General features: G+C 36.4%; 1 protein-coding gene across 1 annotated transcript in view; it reads right to left on the minus strand.

Annotated features, from left to right (window-relative positions):
• LOC101168057 (potassium/sodium hyperpolarization-activated cyclic nucleotide-gated channel 1) overlaps nucleotides 1–23834 on the minus strand; it is a 72865-nt gene that overhangs the window by 40186 nt on the left and 8845 nt on the right. The window contains exon 3 of the mRNA XM_023960750.1: nucleotides 2045–2206. Coding sequence (XP_023816518.1) covers nucleotides 2045–2206 — 162 coding nt within the window. The remainder of the gene's footprint in view (nucleotides 1–2044; nucleotides 2207–23834) is intronic.

Raw genomic sequence — 23834 nt, forward strand, 5'->3', positions numbered from 1 at the left:
AAAAGTTTCAGCGCACTGTCTAGTGGGTCTAGATGACCCAACTCCCAATGTTAAAGTGCCTAGGATAACACAAGGGTTACAAAAAAAACAAGTCTTCTGAGAAACATACATTTCATCACTACAGAATGAGTTTTTATTTCAAGTCTTTTTAAATAATGTTTTTACTTCCCACATTCTTTCAGAATGCACAGCACCAATGTTTGTTTCACTGGTTTAATTTCACTCTTTGCTTTGAAGTCTATGATCCACATATAGGAAGTAAAACAAAACCCTTGTTTTTTTTGGAGTTCCACTCTTTGGTTCCGACCAAAGTTTTGAGGAAATTAACTGTGGTGTGGACCAAGCAGCCCATTGTGAATGATGCCTAAAGCAGGAGAAGTCAAAAGCCTACGACTTCAAACAAGAAAAGATTGGTGTTACTAGAGTTACCAGAAAACAACCAACCCTGTCGTTATCTACAAACGGTCAAGAGATTTTCCCAAAACCTGAGATGGAGAGAAAGAAAGAGAATTCTAGTTGGACTTAGTTCCCATAATCTATAGTGCTGGATGTGCTCCAATCATGGATGACCACACTATTGTGATTGTAAAAAGCAGCTTTAAAAAGATAAGCATTTTAATCCATCGGAGTATTCCTTCCTTCCATGATTCATAAAGGGGAAAAAAAATCTCGTTTTCACTACAGTATGGAAAAATGCCTTCCACAGAAGCACTTTCCTTGTGTTGCAGGTTGCTATGGCAGACTTGCATAGTGCAGCAATGGCCTGAGTCACATGAAAGATGACAGACCTTTTTCTCTAGATTGATATGCCACAGTGAGAAAAATGTGCAGGGTTAAGAATTACACAGCAGAAACAGGCACACAAGTAATCCCTCTGAAAGAGCTCAGACTTTTCAACAGCCTCATGGATCAAGTAATCTTGTCAGCACATACCTCATTTGTTTCCCTTCAGTTTCATTGTTTGTTCTGACAGTACTAACTCTGCCTAGTGGCTAAAAGCTGTTCAAACTATAACTAATGAATTGTGTTCATTTTTATGGGAATCCTTGGTTCCATCTGGCATTTTGAGAAATATCCCTAGAAAAATAATGCACAGAAGATCTTGTATAGAAATCTAGTGTTCCCCTTTTTATATACAATCATACAATAGCTCATTAAACTTCCACTCCAATCATCTTTTCATCTATGTTCAAAGCATTCCCAGTGGTATTTTTATTACGATTATGCTGTTTTTAGCCAAAATCAACAAACTTGTGTCGCTTTCTAGCAGCAGCCGTTCATCAGAAATTGGCCTCTGAGTTGTGGGCAGGACCATTGATACGGGGTAAGCCCACCCCCTCTTCCCATTGCCCATCCATTTAGACTATCTCCAGCTAGCTTACAACCCCTCACATCCCCAACCTAACATTATGGGTGCAACAAAAATGGTTAACAGTCTTGGAGCTTACCAGCTTTACAGTTTAGACGCAGCATCCAGCTCAAAGTACATGGACCTATTTGTCCACAAGTAGATGCAGCAGAATGGAGCGGAGCTACAAGCGTTTTCCAAAAGCTCTTTTTTTGTCTGCTATTGATTCACAATATTTTGTAAAAGTAATAATCAGAATAATTTTCTCCATCCTGAGAAAAAGGCCAAAAGAACATGTTAAAAAAAAACACGATTTGAATCAGAATGGGTCTTTAAAACTATCATTTAGAGCTACATTGACCCCATAAACATTTCCATCCAGCCTTCCTTTTTTAGTGCCCCCAAACCTTTTTGTCTAAGCATTAAAAAAGTCTGAGGATTTCTAGAAAGATACTTATGTTGCTGTTACATAAACCTCTGGACTAGAAAACTAAATGTTAAATCAAAAGGGGTATTTGCTGAGAAACAGATCATTCAAACGAGTGAAATCAGCCAGTCATAACAATTATCTTAGGCAAAGATAAGTTCACGATCTGTGCACCTATTCTTTTAAAAGCGGTTCAAACTATAAGCAGCGACAGTATTAACAGCTTCATTTTTTAGAACAATTAGAATAGAAGATGGTGCAATACTTACAACCATACCATTTAGGGACACCCAGCAGTCAGGAGGGAAGTCTTGAAGAAGAGGCACCAGATACTGGAGACAGCCATCCCAGTGACAAAGAAGCAGCATCATCCCTATCAAATTAAATATTCTTACCACTGCACTAGCCAGGTCATAGGTCATATGGAAAATCTGCCAAAAAGAGAGACACAAGAACAAGAAATTGTAGTCACCTTCTCGTTTATGCACTTAATTAAATGGTCCAGACGTGTTGTTAGCAAAACAGTCCAAAAAAAATTAAACTACAACATTTTCAAGGTCACCTTTGAGGCTGAGAGCACTGTGTGCCCGTTAGCCCTCCACAGCATCTGTTCATACCAGTGTGTTTGTCTCTGCACTTGCAGATGTTGAGTTGTTCATAATTCAACATGGCTGCTTTCCAAAACAAACTCACAGTGGTGGGGAGCACATGCAACACAGAGTAGGTAACGCAGAGCAGGCGAGTTGAATGATGAGAAGAGTGCAGACCGCTGGAATAATTAGCCAGTAAGTGTGTGTAAATGCCATGAGCCAGGACAAGTGCTTCTGCTGGTGTGGCTGTTTAATCAAAGCTGGAAAGTTTCAGAATAGAAAGTCATCAGCGGGGTGAGAAAGCGTATCTGCAGCAAGAAGCAGTTTCATTTACATCGGTTCTGGACAAAGTGAATGGACTCACGCCTGGATGGCTCCGGTTCTCACTCAGGCTTTCTCATTAGCATGAGAAACCATGATTAGCATAAGAATCCAATTACTTATTCCAGGTTAGTTATTTCACAAATTTCCTCATGGAGCTCAATTGGCTTTTACTAAAATAAAATCTAATATGGCTGCTGACTGGTCTATTTTTGCATAATAAACCCAGTTCATTTTTCAGTTAGTTGAATAGAATGAATATGCTTTGTGGGTAATTATTATCTTTTTCAAGCCAATGGCTTCACACTCTAGATAAATGACCCGTTTTGCTTCTAATAAATAAAATGACAATTTAATTTCCTGAATGGATCAAAAATGACAGAAAAAAAGGAAGATGTGGTCAACTATTCTGATGCGGTTTTAACTCATTCTAGAGTTTATATCTAAAGAAATTAACTTGACTTAACTTTATCAAGCAAGATTAAGCACTTTAATGCCATTTCTGACATTTTTTTTGTTTTTTTGTTAAGCTCTGGCTTCCAAATCAAAGTCTATGATTTGTCTAAAGATAGAATAGAATAGAAAATAACTTTATTTGACCCCGACTTGGGAAATTGGAGCCAAATCAGTCTACCGAATAACCACTAGGAGCCTTCTTACAAAAGCAATTAATCACTACAATGTAAAACGCTAGAAACATGCTTACAGTTGAGAATGATGATGATGTTAATATTTTATTTCTGGCATTTACTTTACAAAGAAAGGTAGGAAAAGAATAAAAAAAGCAAGAAATGTCAGAAAGGGATTTTTTTTTTTTTTTTTTGCCCTAAAGGTTTGCATGCTTCTCTCTTATGTGGCTAGATTGAATACCGGTATATATAACATTTTTGATATTTTTTTTCAAATTTATCATCCAAACAGCACACAAATAGGGTGTGGTCTTTTGAGGCAACCATCTAATTTTCAACCACATTGAACAGATTTTTAAAACTTTAATAAAAATGTTTACTACTTCAAATACATCTTTAAAGAAAGGCTTCATAAATGTACAAAGCTTTTACGAGCTGCCACAACTGAGCTGATGATGTGTGATAATTCTCTGTCTTTTATTTTTTGGAGACCCCAGACACCCTAAAAAGATCTTTAAATCCACATTTCTTGCCCCCAGTCTGTTGTGACTTAACTGTGACCTTGGTGCACAAAGGACAATGTCCACACAGAAAAAACCCGGGAGAACAGGAGCCTGAGCCGATGCTCAGATCCTTCTATGGTTCAGGCTCATCCACAGGGAGATACAGAGCGTTGCACTAAAAAGCTAAAATTAGCCACCAGCTTAAAGGATGGATGTCTCAAAGCACCCAGTATATTCTCTGCTGCTGCTTACAGCTGTACTCTGTATTTAGCCAGGCTTTCTGTGTACATGTATTAATTTGATGATATCAGAGGAAAAAACAGCAGAAGGACAGCAAAAAATAAATAAAAAACGAGACATCTGCGTAACAAAATCTGAAGGTACAAATTCCATAAGGATCACCGCAGGATTTGAAAACAGTTGCTACAGTTTTTCCCTCATTGAATTATAATTAATTAGCAACTATAGATGGAGGAAAATGTTGCTTAAAACTTGTTTTTCTTTTTATAGTCAAAGACGGGAACAAAAGAAACAAACAATTTGGGATGGTTTTGTGTAGAGGTGACAAGATGACAACTGTGAAGGCTGATTTTAGATTTTCCAAATTCCCAATGAGCGTCTCACCTTGCTGGGAAGCTTCTGTGATCTCTGAGTGGTGTTAAGTCACGGAGGCCAGAGGGGGAGGATGTTGGAGGTAATTTACAGGGTGTGGAGTTTGTTTGGGTTCATATTTCAGTGTCATCATTGTTTTGCCACTGGCAGTAGGCAACCAAGTAGTAAGGTTCATTAAAGAGCGCTGCTGTCAGAGCAAGGAATGCTGCAATTCAGAGAAAAGCAATCAAAGGGATAAAAAGAGAAATCCTACACATAAGGTTGAATTTAAACAGCACTACAAACTAAACATATGAAAAGATTAGAATGGATTTTCTACTCAATTAAAATATTTTCATTACCAGGAAGCCTAAATTACCCAGGTCAGAAAAACAATTTACTCTTTGTTGTGTTTTATTTAACTTTTAGGTATAATCAATAACCTTTCTGCACTCTGATGGGAACTAAGACTTTTCTAAACCCCTGCTTTATGTCATCTGCCGTCTTTCAGAGTATGTTGCTTCCCCTCATGGCGTCTTGTTTTTGTGGCACAGTCTCCTGATGTGATCTTTTAATCAGCTCAGTCTCACAAGACCTTATGCAATGAACATGTTTGTGATAAGAGTAGAATAGTCACAATTCCTTTATTTCTATAAAGGGTAATGCCCCTGAAACCTCTTTTATTCAAGGCAGCATCTGACAGAACTAGAATGGTGAAAACCTGAGGGTTAAATGTTCAAGCCCATCTTAAATTGATCTTTAATCTTTTTGTGATTCTTTGAAAGCACAAAATAGACTTCAGTTGATGGTTAAAAAAAAAAAAGATTGGGGGGGATTAAAAGATTGTGAAGCATGTTTGGATCTTTGTAAGATAATAACAGATCCTGGAGGAGTAAATAGGAAGAATAGAGCTTAAAGACCCACTTCGAAATCCATGTTTTTGGTGTTTTTAACATGTTCTTATGGCATTTTTCTAATGATGGAAAACATATATAAAGAAAATTAAGCTTAAAATTTGCATTTCTGAGTTCTTCATTCAAAGTAGGAGTAGTGGAAAAAATGCCATTGGAAAAACATATAATTGTGACATAGAAGCTACAATCGGAAGGCTACAAGCCCCTGCTCCACTCCATCCTGGTGCATCTGCTGATCGACGACTACATCCATGTACGTCTTCGTTTTCCTCATCCAAGCTGGCATCTGGCTTAATACGGTACAACTTGCTAGCTCCGATATCCCACTACATTAATCTTTTGATCTATTGTAAAAGTGTTCCCAGTGGCCCATATGATTCTTTCCAATCTGCAAGTACTGAGCTTCAACTGATATAAAGTTTGTATGCCAACACTGTGCCAGTTTGATCCAGATGTGCAGAGAACTGAGTCTGCAACAGTGTTGTTTATTGAGATGCAGTAGGTCTTGAATACACAATTGCAAAGTGGTCTTTACACATCTTTAAATTGGACACAAGTGACCCCTGTCTGAGGCTAGTGAGGATTAGCATGGGACTAATTTGAAGGGATTAAATCCACCACTGGCTATTACATTAAGGGATAACAAAACTGCTTCCAGGAAAAATCTGGAATTCTACGGATTAACATCATCTTTTAAATCTCTCTTTGGATCGCTCATAGTTTTACTTAATCACAAAATTACAGCCCAACTTGATTGTATTAAGAAAAATGTGCAGTTTTAAAGAGAATTCACTGGAGTGAAGCACTTGTGTTTTCTTCAGCAGACAAGTTGGAAAAAGAAAGATTTGCAATGATTTTTCAGTAAAGAAGCAGTTTTTTGGGGTTTTTATAATGAACACTATTCTGAAAAGCAGGCAAACACGGCAAACTAGCTAGGGTAAAGGAAAAGATGGACATGAATAGACATGGCATTCTTCCAGAGCCTTAAGGTAAAGCACTGCATGCTCTCTGAACAGCATCATTATGTGCATCTTTTTTTAAGGCCAGCCTTTTTATAAACTAGCTGTAAAATGTAGAATTTCCAGGTTTGTTGTGGTTTCTACTGTAAAAAAATAAGTCGATAAGAAGCCACCAGAGAGCTACAGTAATTAAAAGGCAGTTAGTGATCAATGCATCTTTTATTTAAACAGAAAACAGGCAGTGATTTATTATGAAAGCAAAGTGCACTAAAAGGAAAAGATCATTATTTCTACGCATGTATGGTGTTGTTGGAGCAACATAGGAATATACTTAAGAAAAAAAATGCAGCAACACAACTCTGTTTGAAAGTATGTTCTGAATTCATGTAGATTTTTTTGAAACTCAAGCAAAAGTTTCAATGCATCCATTTAATCTTTTTTAAGCTATAAAACTTTTAAACTTGTATTTTTGCCTTTTTCGTACATTTTTCCTCCAGTTTTTTATCAGTTCTCTGTATCTCCATAACTTCTTCCAGAAAGCAGTAAGCATAGTGAGTTGGGCGAGTGCCTTAGAATGCAATGCTAAGATCTGTTATCTGTACTTTTATTTTTTAAAGGAAAACATGCACATACGAAAACATAGCAAAACCAAAAGCAGCTCAGAAGTGCGGAGTAGAATGGAAAACGCAAAAACATGCTTGAAACACGAAAAGCAAAGCTGCTGAGGAATGATAAAAGCATTAACAAATGGAGAAAAGAAAAAGAAATGTGGAATTAAATCAGAGAATATAAAACAACACAAAGAAATGATTTTAATTATATAATCATGAAGAGTAAAAACTAATTTTCATGCTTTCTTTAATCTGTTTTATTTGGGTTTTAATTAATCGACACATTAATTATCCATTCGTTTTTCATTCTTTTTCTTCACAGATTTTGTGTTGTTGTTTGTTCTTTTCTTGCCTTTGAGGCACTCTTATTATTATATAAATTATAACAGCAGTGGCTCCAATTATTTTGGAGACACTTTAGGGTTTTAGCAAAAACATCAAAGCACAAATGAACCTACACTATCTTTTACTGTTTAGTTTACTCAGAAACAGACTTTTTGGTATAAAATTATTAATTATTTTGCACAGTGACATTCCTATTCACCCATCCATACACACATTCACACCCTGGCGCCACCAGATAACTACCAGGAGCAATGTTGGGTTCAAAGTCTAGCACAAGAAATGTGCTAAAAATGGCTGTTGAGTTCATCCATGGGTCCAGCCACCTGCCAGTCAAACATTTCCTTTAATAAAGCCAACATTTATGCTACAATAATAAAGAAAAAAAAAAAAACATTTCTCCTCCCCGCAATTGTCATGAAATCACCTAAAGCGATAAACTTCAAAAAGTGTTAGACACCATGCTCTACATTTGGATATTTTTGGTGTTAAATCAGATTTTGTGACAATTTGGTCAAAGACAAAGTTCTTTTGAACCTGCCTGCAGTGGTCCTTTGAAGAATTTTAACTTTTGGTACTTCTGGGTTTAATTTATATTTGAGAATGGAAGGGGGAAAGCTAGGTACCCCATTTAAAAATTTGTCTCGCAAGCATCAGTACTGAAGTCATGGAGGAAGCAGCAGAACAGATACTTCTGGCATGCTTTGTATGTGGCAATGCAAAAGAAAGGATGTAGAGTAAAAACTTGTTAATGGTTGTGTGAAATGAACTGTAGTTTTTAGACTATAGGTTGCTCTGGAGTCTAAGTTGCAGCAGCCACAAAATACATCAAAAAGACTATAAGATGCACTGGAGTATAAGGGTGTATTCAGACTGAACCGCTCCAGGAACCGCTCCAGGAACCGCTCCTGGAACCACTCCTGGACCCATCTTTGGAAGTGGTGTCGGCTCATTTCCATTAACACCGTAGCCGACATAAACAGAGTAGGAATGAAGCATCAGATGAACCGCAGACAAGAATAAAGCAACGATTGTCATGTTATCAAACAGAAAAAAAGGTTCCTGTTTATTTGTTAGAACGTTTATTTTATCACCACTGAAAATGCGTCTTACATGCTTTTCTGTGTCTCGTTATGTGGCAAGCGCCCCACAGGTGCTGTTGTGACGTCATCCTAAAAGCTTCCTTGCAGTTCCTTAAAATAATTCTCACAAAACATCACCTGTGCTATAACACCATAACACCACAACGATGAGACACACCAACTCATTGAAATGTGATCGGAAGAATTCGGGCTCATCAAAACAATTTTGAATGTGATATACGTTGCTTCTCACTGTTTTCCTGACAATCTATTAAATGTCTTCTTAGCCTCTGCAGCATGCCTCCACCGGACCAAAAAAGCAACTAAAAAGTTTTGAGCCTGACGTTGAGACGGAGGTTCAAAACTTGTGAGCAAAATATAAGGTTTGAGTGAACTAAAAGCGCCGGACTTCCATAGTTTCTGCTTCTAGTTGCTTTGCCCCGCCCTTATAATTCTTAACCAATTAGTAAAGAGATCTTTAGTGACATGGTTTTACTTACTTGCTTTAGTCTGGAACAGGAAAGTCCCCTTGATGGCAGTCTGAATACAGACCAAACACAAAGTGCAGGGCTCAATCTGGACTAAATTAAGTGGACTGGGTCCGGACAAAATGGTTTTCCCAGTCTGAATACACCACAAGTCACACTTTTGAGGGACATATTTTTAGTGAAATATAGGACCAACAATGGACATTTCATCTTGAAAGGCAAATTAGAACAACAAAAGTTGAGGATGTGCACACTTCACTACTATTATAACACAATGATGCTTATTTAGCTTCATGAAACACAGGAGAAATCTGGTACAACATTTAAACGATATACAGTAAACCCTTGTTTATCGCGGGGGTTACGTTCCAGAAAGAACCCGTGATAGGCAAAATCCGTGAAGTAGAAACCTCTATTTTTTTTAGAAAAATATTATACAATTAAATACTCTATTATACATTGAAAAGAAAGAACAAACCATTTTACAGGCTCAAGCATTTGTTTCACAAATCAAAGTACTTTAAAAACTTTTTTTTTTCAACAAATAACTTCTGTACTGTACTGTCAATAATTTGAATCATTGATGTAAACAGGCTTCAAATCGCGGAGATTAGCCCCGCCCACTGCGACCCGAGAGTAATTGAATTAAACGGGAGAAAATTTAAAATGATCATGAAAAAAATACAAAGTACAAACGGACAAATAGTGGCTCAGGTGTATTTCAATGCTCTTCAGTCTGAGAAGCTGCAGTGTTTTCTCCTTCTCAAGCCCGCGGTGCAGCTGTGTGTTTGTTCGGGAGAAGAACATAGTGATTGACAGTTGGTGTTGCTCTTTTTCTATGGGTTTTAGAGAAACTTGAAATTGCAAGAGGATTTGCATGTACGTAATTTGGAAAGCTGATTTACGTACGTGTACATATTAAACTGCAACATTAATGACGCACAGGTAGAGAAGAAGCGGAGTGACTTTTTAGCCAATCAGAATGCAGAACACAATGCACGATGCAAATCCGTGAAGTAGCGAAACCGTGAAAAGTAAACCGCGTTATAGCAAGGGATCACTGTACAGGTGAAAACCAAGATATTTGATAATTTCCTATGTAAATCTGTGACCCATAACATTGTTTCACTTTCCAAATTCATTCTATTCTATTATTCTAATAAATCTTTTATCCACATGCTGCTTTTTTTAGCTGCTGCTGTATGGGTTCTAATCCTCCGTCTGTTCTTTCTTTGGTTGCTGTCTTCTACCTGCAGCTTGTTTAATTCATTGATTAATCTTTCAAGTAGAAAAGATCAGTCTTTTGTTTTTAGGTCCAACATCATCCATTCATCAGTGACATAAATGGGGGGTTTGTTTCTCCAAGACTGCCAAATGTTGATGTTAATGTCATAGCATACTTCTACATATTTAAATGAATCATAACTGAGTGGGTCGTTAAAAACAATTATTTTCTCACTTTTTCTATTGCTTCTCCTCTCTTTGGTTAATGTCTGCACAAAATGATAGTAGCATGCGTAAAAAACACTTTAAGAATCACATCTCTTATGTAAAAGTAGATTTGTGATGTCCCATCATTATTTAAGTTCTTGCTTAAACAAATACCGTGCCCTTGTGTTTCACGTCCACCACAGGACAAGATGGTATTTCTTTCTAACTATGACTTGTCACTTAACCACAAGACCATAGCTCCCCAGCTCTGCTCTCCATCATTTCTGTCCATCAGCATCACTCTCTTGTTCTTCGACTAATCACATCACACTGTGCTGCAAGCCTGGCTGCTGTGCCCGTCGTTTCACCCGCTCTGAGTCTATTTTGGTCGTGTGAGCGTGATAACCTCAACACTTTTCTTCTTCCTTAATCAGCATTCTCCCATTCAAAGCTGCACTGGCAGGGGCAGCATCTTTTCGAGCACAAACTCACACCGATTAATAATGCTGTCTGTGACTCTTAAAGAATACTGGGTTAAACAATAAAACAAAATACTGTATGAGAACCCTGGACTACCTCTGTCAGTATTTCAACAGCTAAGCCTCCTTTTGTTCTTAGAATCTGCAGGGATAAATGTATGTAGCTAATAGATTTTATGTACATTCCTCTGGATATTTGTTTTTTCAAGGCTTCTTACAGCCTGCTTTGTGCAGAGAGAGAGTTCAGTCCACAGGAGAGCAAGTCATTGCATTTATGGATGAATGTTATATCGATTTGTACCTGTAACCCAAGCAGCGGTAACAGAATGACACCAGGTCTGCTCGGATAAATCATGTACATGCAGTTCTCCAAATACAATGTGTACCTTTGATTCAGAGAGTCAGCTGCACACTGAATGATATGAGATTCAACATATTGACACTTTTACTCAAAAACATGCCACCACTTACAAGAACTATGACCCACTTTCTCTCCATTTGTCTAGTTATGCAACTCTGTTGATGATTTTGGGATATTAATCACTATCCTCTGTCAATCAGTCTGTTTATGATTGTATCTTGATGGAGGATGAAGAGTAAGTGACGGGGAGCTTAAGAGGAACCCTGATAAAAACAACTACATTCTGGAACATTTTTGAAATATGTGGCTTATGATTTTTCCTTTATGATTTTTCATTTATAACATTATAACAAAGATAAAGAATTGATTTATAATCCATTTTCTTAGATTTAAAATGTGTTTGCTAAAATCTTGTTCACACAGCACTGACAGTTTCAACACTTGAACAAAGGTGAGAAGTTAAAGGTTGGAAGAAAGGAGGAAAGAATTCCACGGCATGAAGTGAAAACAAAAGAAGAAAATATGAACAGAAAAGGGATTTTAAGAAAAGATTCAAACAAATGGAAGAAAATATTGGCAGACAACAACCTGAAATGCAAATACAGGCGGGGATTTCAAGAACAGTATCATGGTGTTTGGTTAGGGCAAGGGTTAGTGAAAAAAAATGGAGAGAAAAGAAAAATAAAATAAAAATTCAACAGGGAGTGAGAAAGAAGATGGCATCGTGCAGCCCTGTCGACTGGGTGGTGCCGGTGCTAAGAAGGCAGTCGTGGAAGATTAGTGTCCATGTGAGAGGAGGAGGGATTTGACTGGATTGCACAGGGTGACCTGCTGTGCTCATATAAACAGCAGCTAGATAGATCCTAAAGTGAGGACGCACCCTTTTTCCTTTGCAAAGGAGCCTTGAGACCCCTCAGCTTCCCTTCAGATCTCCACGCTTGATCCTGCAACCGATCCGGTCCCATTAGCTTAAACACAATACTTCCATGAAGCCTTGTGTGCAAACAGCATGACAATGCACAACAATAAAGTTGGTTGTGTGGCGTTATACAAGATACCTTCGTGCCAACTCGATAGCAACTTCAATATGGGTTTTGCATGACTATTAAAGCTCATATGCAACATAATCTGATCTGTCCTGGAGCTCTGCATCATTATTAATGCATGTTGATGATTTTATGGTTTACTCTGTAATGACACCACCACATGAGACAATGTTGAATTCACATAAGCAGCTGGGTATCAGTAGATGAGGACAGCTGTTGTCATAACAGATGAACAAAGGGTGCTCGACTAAATATATCCTCTGCAGAATTAACTCCTGGGAAATGGAAGAAGAGGAACCCTGAACGCTTGACTGGCTACTAATTATTTCACTCACACAAAGCATCATTACAGGATGTATGCAATGAGTGGCAGCAATGACAGGATCATTACTGTATGTGCCTCATGGAGAATTAGTCAATAAGGCCAGCAGTGACTGGTTCATTATTTTATTTGCAGATGGGCAAAATATTACTGGGAAACAGTCCTGATATCATCCACTTAGTCCTTTTCCAGGATGGCTGCCATTTTCTGCATTCTAATGTTTTTGACTGAATTCTTAAAGAAAAAATAAAGTTTTGCTGACAGCCTTTTATTTTTGTGTTTGTCTTGATTTACAGTTAAACAGAAAAAGGTGCTATGTAATCACATGTATATAAAATTATGGTTTAAATTTGAAGCTTTTGTGAAATAATTGGGTGCTTGTTGTTACAATGAAGGAGCTTTCTTTTGTGTTTTACCTGTCAGACGGGTAGACTTATTGTCAAAGCATTCTTTCTTTTTAATTCTGTTTGTTTATTTGCAAACTGCTTTGTATGGAAATCTCTATTTTTGCAACTTGGATTTTGTACAAACTTTACTTGCATTGCAGCTATTCATTTATGAGGAACTTTTTCCCCCTAGTGTTTCTCAAATAAGAAGTTGACTTCATCAGCATCCATTTTCTCCATTTGCTGCTGTCACAACGTCTAAAGACATCAGAAAAGACAGGAAAAAAAGTTAAAGTAGAGTATCTTCTGGACTACAAAAAGGTTTGGGGAAACACAAGGGTATGTAATATGCCCAATTTAGCAGGTATCTCCTCACTCCAAGCCACCCCAGGACTCACCCCAACATACCTCTTGCACAGACACAGGAACCGACCAACAAAAATAACAAAAGATAAACTTAATCGCCACACTTATCGTTTCAGAGCCCTCCCAACACTTTGTGCTATCAGTCTGTCTGCTTACTGTTCTGTGAACAACAAGCAGAAGGAAACATGTCTTCACAGGGGGATATCCCATAGGGATGGACAGGGGATCAAAGCTGTTCCCAGTGGCTTTTCTCTTTTTTTTTTTCAGAAGTTCACAGGAGGTTAATGAACATCAAGGAAAAGAGTTGCTCCTAAATATGAAATGAATTCTAGGGTTAAATTGAGCAGAAAAGCAGATGATTATGTGACTAAATGGTATATAACAGCCACATCTGTTCCCATACGAATGAAAATAGTTGGCTGAAGTTAGGAGGAACTATGGGCGTTATATAATAGACAGGAAAAAGCTACAATCTTCATTGATATTTAAAATCCAGATTATGTTATTTATTGTTTTCGCAGTGAATTGTAAGCCTGTTCTGCAAAAAAAATCTCTCTATCACTCTCTTTTTTTTCTTCTGTCACTGCTTTTCCATGTCTCTGTCTATCTCACTGTCTTTACTGTGCAGACATGTCCATTTCCATCTTGCATCAAATAAATGGCTGGAGTGACAGAGACTGAATGAAGGGAGACAGACAGCAATAAATAGAGGTACCCCCTGTGAAAGAGAGCACATCAACTTACAGTGAAAAGATGACACAAAGTGACCTGTCCAACTGAGCAGCAGCTGTTTGTAGAGGCGGCCTTAATAGGAATCTGAGATCAATTTATATGATAATATCTCTTTGTACTGCAAAGTACAAATACACTGCAACAGAACAGCCAGAACATCAACTTCTGTCTGCAGTCAGGTATTTTCACAGCTAAATCCTTCAAAGCATGTATAGCTCAGATAGTCGGCCTTTGTCTAATCTCAGAACACCTTTAGACTATAACGTGGGAGAGGATGTGCTTAAAATTCACCCCAAATTATCAAACTAAGAGTCCTCTGAAATTTCCTGTGGTTTATTTGATTTGGCAGAGAACGGCAAAGGAACGTTGCATATTTAACTGGTTTGGTTTGCTTTTACAATGCACTCTCATTTTTTAACCAAACCGGGTAGAAATGACAGCTGTTTAATTTAGGACAATTTTGACCAAGTTGACCCTCAACCAGGAAAGGAAAAAACCCACAAAAAAAAAACTCAGCAAGTCCTATTAGTTCAGCTGCAGCACACTTGGCAAATCGTGTTCAATTCCAAAAGTTTATGTAAATACGTTTTTCAGGCTTCTGCGTTCAAACCTCTTATGTTCCCTCGTAGCTACGCAACTTTTTATTACTATTTTTGGGGCTCTACGTACAAAAAGCGTGGCAATTGTGCATCTTTTGCAAGTTAAACCAGATTGGACTTTTATCAATCAGGGACTCGGATTTGATAGCAACATTTGGACGTTTTAATGTTGTAATTTCCATACATCCATTTGTTAAACCTGCTCAATCCCTTTTAGGGTCCCAGGGGTTGCCTATCTAAATACCCAGTCAGTGCATTGTTATTTCAAACAGATTTATGTTTTTTTTATTTATTTCCTTGCTACTTAGGTTGTAATTTCTTATTATTTATGTGTTATTTGACTTATCAACACTCATCACTCTTCTATTAGTTGTCATTTGCACTGATTGCTAATGGTTACTGACTGCACTTTGTAAGTCCTCTTAGAATTTTAAAGCAACATAACAGCAGTTGCCGTTCTGCTTCAGACTCAATTTGTGTGCAGACATGTTCTTTCAGTGTCATGGAGGTAAGGTGGGAAGGCACTAAAAGGGAAAATTTGACAACAGCTAATACTGGAAAGAACACCCGTGTTATAATCTGCTGTGCCCTGCAGTTCTTGAAGCTTTTATTTGAAGTCTCCCTCTAAACTGTTGACTTTGCCAGCTGTGACATTAAATCTGAACAAAGTCCCTCCCTGGATAGACCCAGTACAGCTTACAGAGATTGAGATCAGAGTGCTGGTATTTATGTTTTCATGGTTTGAACGTGAAACTACTCGATAACGCGTAGCACAGAACAACAATTTAGAAGAGAACGGCTTTTTTTCTGTCACATTTGCTTCTAAAACTAATTGAGCCCTTGGTGGTAATTGAATTTAATGAAACTCATTGAACTCTCTTTAGAGTCACAGATACACTTAACAGTTAAGGTAAATCTTGCCAATTAATGAGTCCGCTGGCCAGTAAATAGGCATACATTTTAGACATACTGTACAGTAGACTAGCATATTTTTGACCCAGTTTGTGTCAAATATACCGTCAAATATAATTTTATGTGGATCAACATCTATAACTTCTTTTCTGGAATGTCCAAACATTAAATACATGTTAAAAAAAATCAATAAATTGGAATTCAAGTTCTTGATAAATCTAATAGAAAATATTTTTTTAAGTTACCTGTGCAGCTTTTTTCACTTCAGTACATCCCATAATTTATTTTCAATTTTTTATCCTTATTTAGCTATTTTATCTAATATTTCTTGAAATCAATCAATCAGTCAACCAATCAATCAAATTTTGTTGAAATTATGCTGATGCATGTTTACTCCACTTTCTTTTAATCCACAGCTTTTGTTTTTGTTTCCAAATTGGAATATTTGCTCTGAAATATCACTCAAGATGACTTTTTCCATCCTGATTAAAACTCTTTTAAAAATAAAACTTACCAGAGGCCGGTGAATTTGTAATTACCCCCATCCCAAGCATTTTAAACAAATCGGTCAGTCAGTACTCTCATGTCAAATGGTCTAATCACACAGCACATGTTCACATACTTCCATCACACTAAATATATAATTAAAATATATTTTTATACAGTGGTCCTATGCTTTATCACAGTTTACCTTCTATAAATTGATTTGCAGATTATTTTTTGTGAAATTTTTCATGTCTTTATTTAATTTACAGGGCAATGTGTTCTGCATCCTAATTGGCAGTTGACGTTGTCAATCATTCTCCTCTGTGCCATATCTCCTTTACAGAATGCGTTAATTTTTCCAAATTTACATGCATCTTCATTGCGATCAGATTTTTGTTTTTATTCTTAACTACTGCACCTATTTTTAATGACATTTTAAAATTGTGAGAGTGCTTAAACAGTAAAAAAAAAGCGAGAAAATGTTTATGTTGGTTTATGTCTGTGAATAAAATGTGCTGTGAAGAGTTTTACAGCCTTAAAAACTCTAGAATAAATGAAAAAAATTAATTGACCACTTTGTGGATTGTTTTAAGAACATACTTTCTGTGATAAACAATAACTCACTGTACTGTACACTGATCCATCAAAGTTCAAACCTTTGTAGAAAAATAAGACAATTATAAAAGAAAACCAAAGATCTGATCGTTATTGAATATTAATGGAGATCTGGCAAGGTGCAAGCATTCTGTACTGGAGACAGAATTTGGAGTAGATTGATTGACAAGGTCTACAGCCATTCCGGAAACAGAACACAAGGTGCTGTGAAAATAAAAATGAAAAGCAGTGAGTTTACAAAAGATGAACCGCAATATAGCAAAAGACCACTGTAACCATATTTTTATATGTTATGGTTTTTATTTTGGATTTGATATCATCGAAGATAAGGTACATTATTTCATTGATTATAAAAAGATTCTAAAAACACACTTTTACCTAATTAGTAAGAAATATTTTTTCAGTCTATATTGACAGTGAAATCTACAAGAAGATCTATGGCCACTGAGTAATTAATGTATTTTCATCAATGTTAATGTCTCCAGCAGTAAGGCTCTTCCCTGCTTTGTCAGTCCCTCATGGATGAGACCCTCAATGCTGCACTCTGCACCATATGGTCAAGCAGTTAGGACTCTATTGCACTTAACCAGACCAACTTGAAGCAGAAGGATAACTGCGTGGCCTGGCAAGAGAGATGAGTTAAATCAGCAGGGAAAAAGAAAAATAAGTTGTTTTATCAAGCAGTGAAGTCCTGGATTTTCCTCCCCTTGGGTCAGGAATGAGCTTCCCTCAGTGAGCTGAGCAGAAAACACAGCTCATGGCGCATTATGCTCATCGTCAGCGAGTCTTCTCTTAAAACGGAGCAGACAAGAACACATGAGAGCAGGGGAAAAAATGCAATGTTGTTTCTTTTCTCTCTTTTTTTGGTTTGGCTTGTCTGTTACGTTATTATGTGCATTTGCCCGTAATTGCAGAGCCCTGCATGAAAAGAAGTATGCATAAGAAAAACATGTTTTAATGTTATGTATTACCGCCTCAGGCGTTTCTGAAACAACAGTATTACTAAAAAATCAAGTTGTCTTTTGAAAGTATCCTTTGATTTAAGTGGATGTAAAGAAAGTTGATTATGATAAGCTGCTCGACTGGAAGTAGAATTTACAGATGAGGCGACAAATGGATCATCGTGTGGCTAAACTCTTGATTGGCCTTCTCAATTGTGATTTGCAGCGCAACACATGCTAAAGTAAACCAATGTTTATGTCGATGCTAATGAGATGTTGAAGCTGGGTAGAAATATTTATCCCCAAGAGTTCTGTGATTTGCTTTAGAGAGTAAAAAAGTCAAATTTATATTAAAATGCCTAAAAATATAGGAAATTTAATAACTAAAGATACTTCTTTTATATTTATTTATTCATGTCATAGAAAGAGACAGTTTGTTAAAAAAAATTCTTATTCGATCATTTTGTAACAAGCTTTTCCTCACTTTGAAGCCCCACTGCAATCCTGCTTTGATCTACTTTAAAAGTGTTCCTATTGGTCTTCTCATTTTGATTACACTCGCTAGCTTACAGCCCCTCACAACCTCACCCTAACAGTAGCAGTGCAACAAAAATATCAAGCAATACCAGCTCAAGTTATGAAAACGGCAAGTTACAAGCTTTTTCCAACAACATATTTTTGTCTTTAATATTTAATCAATTCAGTTAATTTTGTTGTTGTTTTCATTTTAGGTTTATTTTACAGCCTTGCAATTAAAACCTTGTAAAGCATAATTTCTTGTCCTCAAAATGCCCCTTTTCTTATCTTTTAAAAGAAAAAAATATCATTAATCATGTTAATCTTTCTGATTTTTGTATCATTTACTTAATGTGAAAAAAAGAAGAAAGAAATCTTCAACTGGTTAATAGCAAATGCATATGTAATATTCAAAAGCTTTCTGTACACAGTTAGTTAAGTTGAATGAGGAAAGAAGCAGAAACACAAGACACAGCAGATGCTAAAAATGTAAACCTTTCTTTGACTGTGAAATCAACAAATTCCTCATAGGAAGGTGAAGTTAACAAAGATCTTTTAGGCTGCTGTGCTTTTGCAAATACTATAGGCCTCTTAGAGTAAATCCCACTTATTAGCAACTTCAATTTTGTAATGGAGACTTTAATATTAAGGGCTGTCAGTTAGCGGAAAGGAGTGTAAACAAAAAGAGATGAAGGGAAAGGAGGGCAGGCTTACTCCATGCCACCAGTCCACCACCCTAATGCCAATTTCTAATGAGCTACTGCCGCCCTGCAGAACTATGTCCTACACAGGTTTTTGATATTGGCTAAAAACTGTATAATCATAATTAAAAGACCACTTGAAACGCTTTTAAAATGGATCAAAAGATGATCAGAGTGGGTCTTTAAAAGAAGTTGCAAATCAAATCTGTGTCAGGCAGTTCAGCAAAAGCTGTTCTTCTTCAATCAATTTTGATGAATAATTTAAACACTGCAACATCACTTCTATTATGTCTCTTTGCTGCTGTAAACAATACATGGAACTATTTAATCAATATTCCCCCACTGAGCTGTAATTTCGAAGTTCAGTTGTACCATTAAGCTGGCATATGTCACATCCAGGCCATGGGGAATGAAGTACCAGATGAATGCACAAACGAACAGACAGGACAACAATTCCCAGCTTCTCACGTCACATCACAATTATACACAGTTATTGGCCAACGGCTCTGCTCCAGCCTAGCTTTTTTTCCACACAAGAGTATTGCAGGCGCTCACAGGCCTGCTAATGGTCGTGTGTCCTACAACTAAATATAATGCGAGAAAAAAAAACATGAAAAACACTTTTACACAGTTTTTGCTGAAGCTGAACCCAGCATCTCTGCCTCCTTTAAAGAGCACATTTATCTTTGAAAAAATATGGCTTTAGTCATTGCAAAATCTTTAGTAAAAAGAGTTAAAAACATGTTTATATAAATAGTGTTGAATTTTTTTGAGTTTTTTATTTCAATTGAAAATTCAGACCTAATTCCATGAATGTTTGTTTTGGTACTGGTTTTCATCAATATACATTTGCCACAAAGATTCTTAACCACAAAAAGTCTCAACTCTTGTATTTGCATTTTTCTTTTATGCAAAATGCTAGACTTTCAAACAATATTAATTGTGGAAGCCCATATGTATGTGTTAAATGTGTTCCAGTAGGACATGCACGATATGAGGAAAACTTGTGATCAATATTCCAATGAGTATGTCTTGTGATACATGAACAAAGAACAAAACACTTAATTTCCCTTTCACTGCAACTGTTTTATTTAACTAAAAGTAACTCAATTTATATGGCCCGGTGCATGTGATTGATCAAATCCATTTTTGTAACCCTCTTAAGGTAATCATTTATGCTATTTATCTTTTGTGATGCATGTATTGTATTGGTTATCATCGCAATCAGAGTACATTTGTAATTTATTGTGCAGGCTCAAGTTGCAGTTAGGAAAATTCTACATTTGTTTTTTTTGGGTTTTTTTTACAAATTACATTGATACTGTAATTTTTTAAATGTAAGTTAATTTTTATGGTGCTAATTATTAAAATACAGTACATAAAAATTATACACACACACACATATATATATATATATATATATATATATATATATATATATTTGTTGTATTTTAATAAAACATGCGTGACATCAGAACAGAGCAGAAGAGGACACAGTGAAAATGTAGAAATGGAGAACTGCCCTCTCCTCTTATCTTTCCTTCTCGTCTCTCAAATCTCCTCTCAATCTAACACATGACACAGCGTGTCATGAGTCAGCACAAGCGTCTGTGTGTTTGCCTGTGCACCTGTGTCCCTGCATGACTCCGGGGCGGTGGCTCAGTGCTCCAACCTCTTGGCACGGGTTTTTTCAAGTCAAGTGAATCAAAACCACGGGGCACTTTAAGGCTCACTAATCTGCTTTGGCACCAAACTATCTGTTGCTCAAAAATCAGCGGCTTTGTTTGATGCCCCTTATTCACCTGCTGGACACAACATCGAATCTATATATATATATAGCTAATGACCCACAAAAGTGACAGCAGGTTACAAATGGTGAGGTTTAGTCCAGAAGATTCCAATAAACTGAAATGCAACAGTCATTATTATTGAAGCTTTGTTTAATTCAGAATTGCCTTGAATATAATCAGAATCAAACTAAAAGTATATTTTATTTATCTAATAAATGCACATCTTTAATAAAAAGTTTGAATCAACTAACAACTGTTTCATAGAGTGCAGCTAAAAAACTGAGAATAACCTTTTACACTGACCTAAATTAGAGCTTGAATGATTGAACACGGGAAAAGATGCTTCAGCTGGATATAAAGTACAAGAAAGTGCTGTGAAAAAGGATTTTGGTGTGCTGGCTTTAATTTTTAACTTTTTTTGTAAATAAGGAATCAATTCCTTTAATCTTCCTCAACCCTTTTTTAAGTTCTCAGCTTTAGTCAGCAAAACACAATCAAACGTTTTAAAATGCAAGAAGCTTTTGGAACATGCAAAATTCCTTTGAAAATGCTGCAATAAAACTACATTGGTATCAATATCAAATGAATCTCCACTGTGAGAAGATACAATGTCAAGCTGATCTTGAGAGGTGACTTTATCTGTCACTCCGATGTTCACAGCTCTCTGACTTTGATGCTGACAAAGTGAAGCTGCACACAGGAGCCTTCAAAGACGTCACTTCCTACAACCAGCTGCTGAATGACTCACCAGCGTTCAGCTTCCCTTCCAACAAAACTCAAAACATTCCTCTCAGAGTATTTGCTAAAATGCCTTACGCACCAATTTTTCATAGTATTTTGAAACATAACCATAATTCTGGATGAAATGGCATTATGCAATTAGAAAAATCTTGTTGTAAAAGCAGAAATGCACATGAATGAAAATTGTACAGTCATGTCCTGACACAGTTGTATGTTTGTATTAAATAATTGCATCACATAACATGTATGGTTTTAGGCTGCTCAACAGCATAACATAAAAGCCTTAATATAAAAAAAATGTTCACCTTGTTAATTAGTTTGTAAAGAGTTCCATTCTAACAAAATGAAGCAAACTATATTTTGGTACATATTTGAGATTTAGTCTATTTGTTAATCTATTTATTACATAATATAACTATATTTAGTTATATATGGTATTAAAAACCCATCTTTATTAACATTTATAGGACATTATGACTAACGAAGTAACGCTTTAAGTTCTGGATTGAGGTTTGTTTGTAAAAGAATAACCTGGAGATAGGTGCAGTTCACCAAGTAACCACCAGGGAGCTTGACAAGCAAGCAATCTGGTTCCCATTCACTGTAATTTAAAATCATCTTCTTATTTGCAGGTAATTGTTGATGCTTCACTCTTTAACAGCCTTAATATATTCCAATAGCTATAAAATTAGTTTGCCTCACCCATTTGCCCATTTTTTCAAAAACCAACCACATCTCAGACAGTGGCTTCAGTTTGGCCTTAAATAATAACTAACTCATAGGGTGTTGTTTGATATTTGGTTTTTCGTTTTAATGATGACTTATAATTTTTGTCTAACCAAAAGACTTAAAAAGGTTAGAAATTTTGAAATAACAATAACTTTGCAAAAAAAAAAACACACAAACAGACTCCCATAAGGTTGTAAACCTGTGTTGTTATACAAAAATCTCATTAATCATTGGTACTTAAGTGTTTGATGACATTTACAGTTATCAAACTGTAGTGAAAGGGAGATTAAGTTCATATTTCCTGATTTTTGTGGCGTGCGACCTCAGCCTGAGGCTCGCAAACACAAAATCCAACCCTGAGGGGCTGCTTTCCTGCCACCAGCCCAACCTGAGCCCTCAGCTGGGCTCTTGTGGGAGTTCCGGTGGCAGTGATGAGCCAGATGTTGCACAGCGGCACTCTAAGGATTTTTCACACTGGTTTAGAAATGTTATTCTCATGCTTCTTTTTATGTATTTATTTTTTTTCAAACATCGATAATGAACAGACTAAAATGTGACTCAGATCCTGAGAGTCTTCATGGCAAAAGTATTTAGACTAAGTCATGAGGATTTCACCAAATCTATCCAAAGTCAACTGCATATGTTTATGAAGAGAATAAAGTTATAGCTTTATGGTCATGGGATTTAGCTCTGGGCTTCTGAGGACATGTAATAAGGGAAGAAACATGACAGAAATTAGATCGGGGAGGCAAAGGGTCCCTTGAAAGAAAGAAAAAAATGCAACCAAAAATGAAAGATTTTCTCCAAAAAAAAACCTCTTTTTTTAGATTTTCGGCTGTATTTGCTGACCAAACATATGTTGAGCAGGTGTTTTAGCAACAGTCTTCATTTCTGGATGGAGGATCAGAGTAAAGCATGAAACATCACAAAATGAATTGTTTATTTTTCTATTAACTCAGTTGCTGTTTTAAAAAAATTATAAAACCTTCTCATTCATGTGAAGACTTCAATATACATGTAAATGGAAGGATTTTGTTTAAATACAATCAACTTAAACTTAACATGCAAATCTGTACATGCATGTTACTTCCTGCATAAAATCTCAGCACTGCTGTGACTTACAGATGAGCACATTTGCAGCTACTGTCTGCTTAGACATAAATTACCCCAAACACAAATAGAAGGTAGGACAGAAACCTTGGCATAAAAAGTATTTCTATACATTGGAATTGCATAAACATAATAGGAAAAATAACAGAATGTGTCTAAAGCTTATTAACAGTTACAGTTTTGCAGTCAACTGCGTCAAAACCACTAACTGCTGACTTGGTACCTAACGAGCCACTTCATTACTGAGAAACTCTACGTTATAAGCATTATTACAGAAATCTGAGTTGAAATTCCTCTCTTTTTTAAAAGTTTTTAAAATGTTAAAATCCAAAGCATAAGTAATGTCATGGTCAACAAACACGGGCTAACATTTTAAAATCCCTTAAAATGGAGTTCTAGAGGTTTACGGTTTTTCTCTTTGCTTTTAAAAACAACCTCATGCTGTGCCTGAGCTTTACACTTCTAACACAAAGCCTTAATAAATAATAAGTTCCTTCAATTAGCATTTTATACACAGCAAATAACCATTTGACATTTATAAGAAAACATAAACTTGCATCTGTCCAGAGAGTAATCGTATTCCAAGTTGGAATAATGATGTTTGATTAATGGCACTTGAATTTTTTAATTGAATCCTATTTTAAAAATGTCTTAATCAGCATACTGGAGAGCACAGATAAAAAGGAGCTCATTAGGAAAACCTACTGATGCCTGTGAGAGTCAAATTTAGTCCGTTTGCGGTATCACAGGAGCGTGGGGAAAGAAT

Source organism: Oryzias latipes, chromosome 12 (assembly GCF_002234675.1).
Source record: "Oryzias latipes chromosome 12, ASM223467v1".
Classification (NCBI taxonomy): domain Eukaryota; kingdom Metazoa; phylum Chordata; class Actinopteri; order Beloniformes; family Adrianichthyidae; genus Oryzias; species Oryzias latipes.